At 48.1% G+C, this 10,880-nt stretch overlaps 1 protein-coding gene across 2 annotated transcripts in view; it reads right to left on the bottom strand.

Moving 5' to 3' along the window:
• LOC140324826 (zinc metalloproteinase-disintegrin-like VLAIP-B) overlaps positions 1–10,880 on the bottom strand; it is a 45,694-nt gene that overhangs the window by 24,815 nt on the left and 9,999 nt on the right. Inside the window, exons 2-4 of one of the 2 annotated variants that reach the window (XM_072402950.1) lie at positions 7,137–7,222; positions 2,009–2,091; positions 286–362 (exon numbers count right to left, since the gene is read on the bottom strand). In XM_072402950.1, the coding sequence (XP_072259051.1) occupies positions 286–326 (41 nt within the window). In that variant the 5' untranslated portion in view covers positions 327–362; positions 2,009–2,091; positions 7,137–7,222. Of the gene's footprint in view, positions 1–285; positions 363–2,008; positions 2,092–6,590; positions 6,843–7,136; positions 7,223–10,880 lie in introns of those variants that run through there. The other variant, XM_072402949.1, reaches the window with a different exon arrangement.

Genomic DNA, 10,880 nt, shown 5'->3' on the forward strand with positions numbered 1-10,880 from the left:
ATGTGATGTCACCCGACGCGTTTCGCACATTGGCTTCATCAGGGGACTCACTAAATACATCATAATGATAAGAAATAGATACAATGTGATATAAATGCATTGTCAGAATTCCACAATATATGTGTATATACAAAATCCATCTTTTTATATGAGAGGTTTAGGATATGATGCTAAAAAGGTAAGTTATAGTAATGCAAATGTTTGTTTTGTGTTTGTTTTTTGACATTTGATATAAATAGAAATGCAGATCAGAAGTCTGGGTGTATATATCGCTGGATCACTCACTCTGTCTTCTCCAGGTGTAGATGTACCGGATTCCCCTCCATATGTAGCTGGTATTGGATCCGATCCGGATACTTGCTCTGGAGAGACACAACATTCAGGTGAATGAGGATCAGTGAATATATTGACCTGGCTGGGGGAGGGGGGGTCTTATTGTAATTTGATTCAAACCAAACTTAAAGAATGAAAAGTCCTTCCCCGATTCCTTGTATCCGGAGAAATTCCCTGATATGATAATAATCTAATGATAATAATAATAACATTTATAATCTGAGATTTGTGGGTACTATAACGTTTATTGCCCCTGCAGACCGGCAGCGTTGTCACATTAATAAAAGCTTTGGCCCTAAACCTCCGGTGAAAGCTCAGCATGCTCCCAGTGAAGGTCCAACCCCATAACACCAAAGATTGTAATATTCAGATATTTCCCTAACAACTTCCTGCGTATTGTACACAGAGGTCACCGATTCCAGACAATGATTTTATTCTAATTCCTAATGCTTGCCTTTCACATCTTTATTCACCACTTTTCAATCTTTTACCTGGCTGTCCTGACATTTCACCTCAATCGATGTCACTGGAAATCCCTCACAAAGTCAGCTATTGGACGATGAATCTCTTCCCATTGGAAGAAATCATTCAGCTGTTATCAGAAGTAGAAAACACAAACTTCACATGTCTGATTCCTCCCTCACCCCTGGACAACAAACGCCTGGGGCAGCACTGCAGCCGGCTACTGCTATAAATCCTATTAGTGTTTTATCTTCCATCCCCCTGGATGACACCTGGAATGTACACGGGGGGAATCTCCCCAAATACAGGAGAAGACACCCTGATGTCACCTTGATTCCAGAGACAAACGTTTCACCCGGACTGACCTTTCACCTACACTAACCTTTCACCTGGACAAACCTTTCACCTACACTAACCTTTCACCTACACTAACCTTGGCTTGGGGACGTCTGGGGAGCCTCTGCCCCAAATAAAGCCGGAGTCCTACTTTAGCCGTTACTGTACATTAGGAAATATTGTGACCCAGCAGGTGGGTGATGGGCGCTCATTACACATTTTAGGGGTTTATAGGCTGAAATCGTATCTCAATGCTGGGATCATTATTCCAACTCACATCCTTCTTACCCAACTTCCCCTAATGACTTCATGTTTTATTCCTACAACCAACATGGTAAATGTGTGGATTCACCCACCTTTTCACTGTACATAACACTGTAGATTGGAATCAGTTCTGGTTATGAGTAATCTCCTTCTGGGGCCAATATCACCCCCCACCCCCTCCTTGTTGGAATTATTATTATGAGCCTTTGGTTCTATTCATTCTCTGCTGCCGTTATTCCCTCCTATCTGGGACCCCCCCCCCAACAATCGGCCATGTAAGTTGTGTTATTTTATAGATTGGTATTGACATTTCCATGCAATCAGAGTATTAAATGAATCCTGTGTAAATATGGCCTGGCACAATGGAAGTGGTACACCATAAATCTGTGCCAAGCCCAGACCTGGCACCCTCACACCCTATCGCCCCCTGGTGGAGCTGAATGAATATGTAAAGCTATAATTATTTAGTACCAGGGGGTGAAATGTGTCAGCCGGTTCCTGTTCTGTGATCCCGTTGTAACAATAAAGTTTTGTTCTGTGTATATATGATGAACAGACATTAGAATGATGCCAATCCATCGGGAAGCAGATTTTGGTTCATGTGATTGGTTACCTCGGTGTCTCTCTTGTGCCAGGAATGGATTTTCTCTGGAAAGACAACTTCATACTTCAGTCCTCTCGGAAGTTTATTTATTGCTGGGGGAGAGAGAAATGGATATTAGTTTCTGAGTGTAAGCTTCAATCAGGCTCATGCACACAGGTGTGTGTGTTGGGGGGGGGTTGTATGGCACCCCCTGCCATTCTGTCATTTAGGGCACAGCAGAAGGTGAGGGGCTGGGGCAAATGCACAATTTGCCCCCCCCCCCAAAACATGGGCCACAGGTAATGAAATCTTCCTCCAACAACAAACAATGTGATGAAGACGCTGGGCGGAGGTAATAAATAATAATAATTTTTATGGGGTTTATTCATTATCAGATATGGGGACAACACAGAGGGGAGCACAGAGATTGGGGTCCAGGGGGGGAGGGGAAGACCTCCCACCTGTGTCCTGCCCCTCCCACCTGTGTCCTGCCCCTCCCAGCTGTGTCCTGCCCCTCCCACCTGTGTCCTGCCCCTCCCACCTGTGTCCTGCCCCTCCAAGCTGTGTCCTGCCCCTCCCACCTGTGTCCTGCCCCTCCCACCTGTGTCCTGCCCCTCCCCTCTCTATGGACATAAACCCATTGAAGACAATTATACGTTTATGGGGAGATCTGCCAATTGTCAGGTAAAGTTATTGGCACAAATAAACTGCCTGACATCTGTGGGCAGCCTTAGGTGTCATATCACTCCGCCAATGTATTCCTGCCAGCTAACCAATCAGTGATTATCGTATTGATCTCCATAGATCAGTCTCCCTGTCATTGGTTGTGGCACTGAAGCCGCATTTCCAGCACGGGACCTGCAATGAACCCCTGTACTCCGCACTCTGTGCCTTTCACCCTGTACCCTGCATCCTCTGCCCTGCGCCCTGTACCCTGCAACCTGTGCCCTGTACCCTGCATCCTCTGCCCTGTACCCTGCAACCTGTGCCCTGCGCCCTGTACCCTGCAACCTGTGCCCTGTGCACTGCATCCTCTGCCCTGCGCCCTGTACCCTGCTCCCTTCACCCTGTGCCCTGTACCCTGTACCCTGCAACCTGTGCCCTGTACCCTGCACCCTTCACCTTGCATCCTCTGCCCTGCGCCCTGTACCCTGTACCATTCATTTACTCCAATAAATTGATGGCTCTTCACTTCTTCATGAAAAGCGTTCACCAAATATTTATCGGTAACCCAACGTTTTCTATCTTCATTTTTTCTTTGAATTTGTTTTTGCGGTCTGGGTCCCTGGATGGGAAAGTTGCAGGAAGTGAGAGGAAATCCCCTAAGCGGAAACTCCCCCCCCCCCATTCCAGTGCATGAAGGGGGGTTAAACCCCATGCCAGGGTTACAGGACTTCCATTCTGCCTATGTAGGGGTAATAAAAGGATGAGAATTGTTCTGTATTCAGCACCGAGAAATAAAACACTGGAAACAAAACTAACATGGCCTCAGGACACATGTGTATGGAAAAGTGGGATTGAATAGGGATCAGAGGACGGGGATCTGAGGACGGGGATCAGGGGAAGGGGATCAGTGGACGGGGATCAGGGGACGGGGATCAGTGGACGGGGATCAGAGGATGGGGATCAGGGGACGGAGATCAGGGGACGGAGATCAGGGGACGGGGATCAGAGGATGGGGATCAGAGGATGGAGGTCAGAGGACGGGGATCAGAGGATGGAGGTCAGGGGACGGAGATCAGGGGACGGGGATCAGGGGACGGAGATCAGGGGACGGGGATCAGGGGACGGAGATCAGGGGACGGGGATCAGAGGATGGTAACCAGAAGATGGGGATCGGTGGATGGGGATCAGAGGATGGGGATCAGAGGATGGAGGTCAGAGGACGGGGATCAGAGGACGGGGATCAGAGGATGGGGATCAGGGGACGGGGATCAGAGGATGGGGATCAGTGGATGGGCATCAGCGGATGGGGACCAACGGATGGGGATCAGGGGATCGGGACCAGCGGATGGGGATCAGAGTGTTGGGATCAGGGGACGGGGATCAGCGGATGGGGATCAGCGGATGGGGACCAGGGGACGGGGATCAGGGGATGGGGACCAGCGGATCGGGACCAGCGGATGGGGATCAGAGTGTTGGGATCAGAGGATGGGGATCAGAGGATGGGGAACAGTGCATGGGGATCAGAGGGTTGGGATCAGAGGATGGGGGTCAGAGGACGGGGATCAGGGGACGGGGATCAGGGTGTTGGGATCAGGGGACGGGGATCAGCGGATGGGGACCAGGGGACGGGGATCAGCGGATCGGGACCAGCGGATCAGGACCAGCGGATGGGGATCAGAGTGTTGGGATCAGAGGATGGGGATCAGAGTGTTGGGATCAGAGGATGGGGATCAGTGCATGGGGATCAGTGCATGGGGATCAGAGGGTTGGCATTCATGGGGGATCCCTTGAAATAACTTTCAGCTCTTCAGAGCCCTCCTTCCATAATTCCTTTACCCACAGCTCAGTATATTAGTGTGGTGGTCAGTGGGAAGAATTCCTCTTACATTGCTGGCCAGTGGGATGAATGTCACCCTTACAGATAGCCAAAAAGATCATTGGGGTCACTTACTGACCTGAGGGGTGCAAACTGCTCAAGGACCCGCTAGCGCCCCCTGGAGGATCCCTGTATGGGTAACACTGATGTAAGGTTTCCTCTTTATGGGGCAGGGAGGGATTAATCCCCTGGGGCCCCTATTTGATGTCTGCACCCCATTGGTGAGATTTTCTTTACTTCCTTCCCTAATGACACAACAGAGAGTTGTCACCACATCAGGTGCTGGGTTATTCCTCACAGTGGTCATGAAGACCAATATAATGGGGGTAAATCCCCACCAATGGGGACACCGGAAGCAATAAGAACCTGACAGAGGATCCATTCCTTCCTTTCATCAATTCCCTTTCAGCCCATGGAGGGCGAGGATGTGAAATGAACCAATCACAGCACAGAATCTGGCACTGGCCCTCCCTGCACAGGATGAAGTGCCCGGGGGTCTGTCCCCGAGGACCAGAAACCCCCACCCCCACCCTGGCAGTGCCACCGTCCATGGGAAGGGGGAGTTCTGGGTCCAATGTCATCATTCACCACAGTGAGTGAACAGCCAGAAATGCCTTAGTGAATGTCTGTCATTTCCTTGTGCCGCCCCCAAAGTGTGAATCATAATCACTGGATGGCACATTCACCCTGCTGAGACATGCCAGAGGGGCAGAAAATCACAAACTTTGTGCAGGAGATTGTGCAACACCCCTCCAGGGAAACCACAGCAACCTGCAATCTAAAGGGTGCCACACCCAGACAACCCTAGGGGGCCCCCGAGAATATTGGTGGGGACCCTGCACTGATAACCAGCCACGCCTTTATATAATATATGAATATCATTCACACAGAAACCCTAAAGCACAACTCCAACCAAAGACACAAAGATACCACAACCAGTTAAATCCAGAGACTCCTCTGCAGTATTTTGTGTCACCAGAAGTCTGACAGCCATCATTATTCAGAACCTCTGAGCCCAAACCATACTGGACCCATCCCCAGCCTGGGACTGGACAGTGAAATGAGAAGCAGTTCTGTCACTCTGCTCTCCCCTCCTATCCACATGTGTCTTGTCAAGGAATGCACTGATTGGCTTCTTATGCTGCTTCTGCTTTCTCTGGTCTGAGCTCTGCTGTACAGGGGGCTGTTACCAGGTCACATTAGGGCATTTTTATTAACAATTACATTACAACAGTGAGAATCATTTTTGGGTCCTCAAATGACCGATCACTGTGTTTGTTCTGTCAGTGGAGACAACCAGGAAAGATCATTTCCAGTGACAGTGATCTGACATCCTCTGATATGTTCGGGGTTTCATTCCATGGAAAGCACTCCGGAGGTGTTGGAACTCGCAGAGTGTGGGGGTGGGGAAACACCTGAAATTCCCAGGTAGATGGAGGCAGAAAATCTTCTGGGAAAAAAACCTTCCCTGGGGGTGACCTGGACTGACTCCACCTATAGGGGGCACTAAGCAGATTATTGGATTGGATCTGATATTATTGGTGGGAGATTGTGAGAACCGGACAACCCGGGGGTCAAAGAATCAGAAACAGTAGGGACTCCCCCAGGGACAGATCAGAGGACTCCCCCAGGGACAGATCAGAGGACTCCCCCAGGGACAGATCAGAGGACTCCCCCAGGGACAGATCTGGGGACACCTCTGGGGACAGATCCGGAGACACCTCTGGGGACAGATTTGGGGACACCTACAGAGACAGATCTGGGGACACCTCTGCGGACAGGATTAAGGCTCCAGGTGAGGGCGTGTCACGTGACCCTGCCCACCTCGTATGGTCCCAACCCCTGGAGGCTTCCGCACAGTGACTGTAATCTAATCTGCTGGTGACACACATCTCACCCAACATGTACATTGCTCCTACAATGCAGAGATACAACCGACCCCCAATTATATCACCGAGATCGGATTGGCCAATCGGTGGTCCATCATACGAGTGGGGCATTGACCCCACTGAGCTTCATATAAAGTTGTCACCAACAAGCAGATTGCCAATACAGTGCCATGGGACTCACCTATCACCTGGCATGGCAGCAGTGCCAGCAGTAGTGCCGCTCCCAGCATGGTGGTATCTCGGTGATCCTTCCTGGGTGATCTTTCCTGGGTGATCCTTCCTCGGTGATCCTTCCTGGGTGATCTTTCCTGGGTGATCCTTCCTGGGTGATCCTTCCTGGGTGATCCTTCCTGGGTGATCCTTCCTGGGTGATCCTTTCTCGGTGATCCCTCCGGTCTGTGCACTCAGCAGACTTGTCCTGGATTTATAAAGCCGCTCACATGAGCAAACAGGTTACACAAGTCCATGGGGAGGCGGAGCTGACAACACGCCTAACCAATTCTCATTGTGTGTTGTGACTGGCAGCCACAGAGCTTGGAGCCACTGATTGGACGGACTGATTGGATGCACTCTGTGCTGGGTGAACATACATGCAGCCATTTATCATAGAACTGTTCTGGCAATGTAAATGAAACCACAAAGTTTGCACTTCTGTCCCCTCCAATGCATGGCCAGAGTTTTTCTTTAAATACGGTAACATAAAAGCACCCATTGCTGCAATGCTCACCTGACACCTGGCGCTGCCCCCACAAACTGATTCTCCACCTCTGTCATCCAATGTTTGTCCCCGGCTAGTGACCTCATCAGACCGACCTATGGGATATAAATTATGAACAGCAGTAAAAAAATGAATGAAAAGGAGGGGGAGGGGGTTAAATATTAAAGTGGAATTCTGATCTAGGTACAATGTGGCCCCCAGGGCAGGTAAATCCCATTGCTGCCCAAAAAACATAGAAATATAAAATACATGAAGGGGCCCCAACCTATAGATGGAGTGTTGGAGGATTTGGTGATCTCAGGCTGCACCCCCCATCACCTTCATGTAATCCATGGGGCCCCAGCATGGCCAGAGGGGGGGCACAGACCTAACAACCACCAATGGGGCCCCAGCATGGCCAGAGAAGGTGCACAGACCTAACAACCCACCAATGGGTTGCAGTCTTCAAACCCAGAGGTGAAATCATTGAGCGGTTGCGGACATTTACCAAATTTCATAATAAAGCCCAACTCTACACCATGGTAATGCCTTCCAAATATTGGCTGCAATACTCACCCTAAACCTGAGGCTGCCCACCAGTATTTTTTCACATGGTGTTCTTATCCTTTCAGTGCCATTCCAGAACCAGAACCCGGAAAATAAAAGTAACACTGCTAGGGTGTCACATTCCAGCCCCTGAGCACAGCGCCCCCCAATGTATGGGTGCAGAATCATGGCAGTGCCACTCTCTGCATCATCTGTCCAGCATAGAGGGGATTAATAGGGGGGGGGGGGGCAGCACTGGACTGGTCAGAAGTTGGGTATTTTGTGATCCTGGGGCAATTATTTACCAATAAATTGATGAGCTGATGAGTTTAGGGTTTCTGTCACCATCAAAGACATTTTATATTTATTGTGTTTGTGTATTGTGTGACTCCAAAGATGTCCTGTGGGGAAATTTGTTGACAGCTGAATTCAGCATTGATTGATGTACCATGTGATCTCTATGATCTGTATGATCCCTGTGATCTGTATGATCCCTGTGATCTGTATGACCCTTGTGATCTTTATGATCTCTATGATCTGTATGATCCCTTCAATCTCTATGATCCCTTTGATCTGTATGATCCCTGTGATCTGTATGACCCTTGTGATCTTTATGATCTCTATGATCTGTATGATCCCTTCGATCTCTATGATCCCTTTGATCTGTATGATCCCTGTGATCTTTATGATCTCTGTGATCCCTTTGATGTGTAGATCTGTATGATCCCTGTGATCTGTATGATCCTTGTGATCTGTATGATCTATGTGATCCCTTTGATCTGTATAATCCTTGCGATCTCTATGATCCCTTTGATCTGTATGATCCTTGTAATCTCTATGATCCCTTTGATCTGTATGATCCCTTCAATCTCTATGATCCCTTTGATCTGGATCTGTATGATCCTTGTAATCTCTATGATCCCTTTGATCTGTATGATCCCTTCAATCTCTATGATCCCTTTGATCTGTATGATCCTTGTAATCTTTATGATCTATGTGATCCCTTTGATCTTTAGGATCTCTATGATCTGTATGATCCCTGCGATCTGTATGGTCCCTATGATTCCTGTGATCTGTATGGTCTCTATGATCTGTATGATCCCTGCAATCTCTAAGATCCCTTTGATCTGTATGATCCCTGTGATCTGTATGATCCCTTTGATCTCTATGATCCCTTTGATCTGTAGGATCTCTATGATCTGTATGATCCCTGCGATCCCTTTGATCTTTATGATCCTTGTGATCTTTATGATCTATGTGATCCCTTTGATCTGTATGATCCCTGCAATCTCTATGATCCCTGTGATCTGTAAGGTCTCTATGATCTGTATGATCCCTGTGATCTCTATGATCCCTTTGATCTGTATGATCCCTGTGATCTGTATTCATGTAACTAGAGGGAGTGGTAGGGGCCCCCAGAAAAGGAAGGCCAGCCCTGTTTAAAGTAAAAATAACAGAGACTGCTGATCCAGGGAACATCCGATTGTCTCATGGAATCAGGAAGGAATTTTCAGTTCAGGGCAAAGTTTTATCTGGGTTCACAGAATGACATTTGTACTGGTAATGTATACATTATTATTAAACTGTATTTATATGGCACCAACATATTCCGTAGCGCTGTACAAAACAGGGATTACAAATGACAAACACCCGAGCAGGGGAGGGCCCATGAAGCTTGGAATGTTACTGATATTCAGTTTTGAGAAGAGAAATCTGCACAAGAAGAACGAGAGATCCGCATTTCCAGCAGGAAGAACCTGAAGAAGTGTCAACACTGTGACTACAAACAGGAAGTTCCTGAAATCATAAATCACCAGGGGGACATTGGAAGAAAATTCTCTGCACAAACTCCAATCTCCTCTATCAGATGGCGGACTGATAAAGATTATTATTATTACACGGTATCTAAATAGCACTGACATATTACACAGCGCTGTACAAAGCCCATAGTCATGTGACTGGCTGTCCCTCAGAGGAGCTCACAGTCTAATGTCCCCCCCATAGTCATATGTCATTATCACAGTCTAAGGACAATTTAGGGGGAAGCCAATTAACCTAACTGCATGTTTTTGGAATGTGGGAGGAAACCGGAGTACCCAGAGGAAACCCACACAGGCACGGGGAGAACCTGCAAACTCCATGCAGATAGTGTCCTGGCTGACATTCCTCCCTGGGACCCAGCGCTGCAAGGGCCGAAGTGCTAACCACTGAGCCACCCGGAGTGAATAAAATGTGAAAGAAGCCACAAAGTGTTTGTATATCTGTGTGTATGTACTGTATGTGTGTGCACAGACATAACACTCTTAGACTGTAAGCTCTTTGGGTTCAGGGTCCTACCTATGTCTGTTTGTCATTTGTAAACCCTATTTATTGTACAACGCTGTGTAATATGTTGTCGCTATATAAATTCTGTAAATAAATAACGCCCCCACCCAGTCACAATAATTTTCAGGCAGGGAGGGCACAAACAACAAACGTTTCTGGTTGTGAAGCTCAGCAAGGCATTTCTCGTATTCTGCAATCTGACATTTTATTGCTGGTTCAGCAGATCTGCATCGTCAGCCAATGGAAATGGTTTCTTTGGTGGTGACCCCAAGACATTGGCATCCCCCCAATATTCTGTGACCGGGTATTGATTTGTTTGGGGCCACTCATCATATAATCCATGTAAATGCTGCATTATATTATTAGAGTTCTTCTCCCCCTCCGCTGGGTAAACAGAAATGCCCCGATAATTGCCCTGCAATGATTTCCCGTCAGTATAAATAGCTGGCGCCATGATATTTCAGCATCAAGTGCTTTTCTTGCATCACCCTACTTAGCGTGATTGTATCTTAGCGGTAACACTTGTGATGTCATGGAATCTTTTCACTCATCATTCATCGCTCGATATGTTGGTTGTCATATAAACACAAATGCAGGAACCCCCACACATGACATAATGTTCTCTCCTTGTACGCAAAGCGTGACCACTGCATTGTAATCCAATCTGTGCCAGCTCTACAAATACCACAACACATTCACCGTGCCAAGAACATTCACAAAGTGCCAAACTGAACCTAATGGGTTGGCTTAGGGCAAGCGACACCTGGGGGCTGAATGTTGGGCCCTCCGTCAATACACCCAGAAAAAGTCTGCCCCCTAATGGTCATCATGGGGAGTTCCCCAGTGGGGTCACAGATCACAAGACAAACGTGGCATCACCACCTATTCTGGGGGAACTGCTTC

Source organism: Pyxicephalus adspersus, chromosome 2, assembly GCF_032062135.1.
Source record: "Pyxicephalus adspersus chromosome 2, UCB_Pads_2.0, whole genome shotgun sequence".
Lineage (NCBI taxonomy): Eukaryota > Metazoa > Chordata > Amphibia > Anura > Pyxicephalidae > Pyxicephalus > Pyxicephalus adspersus.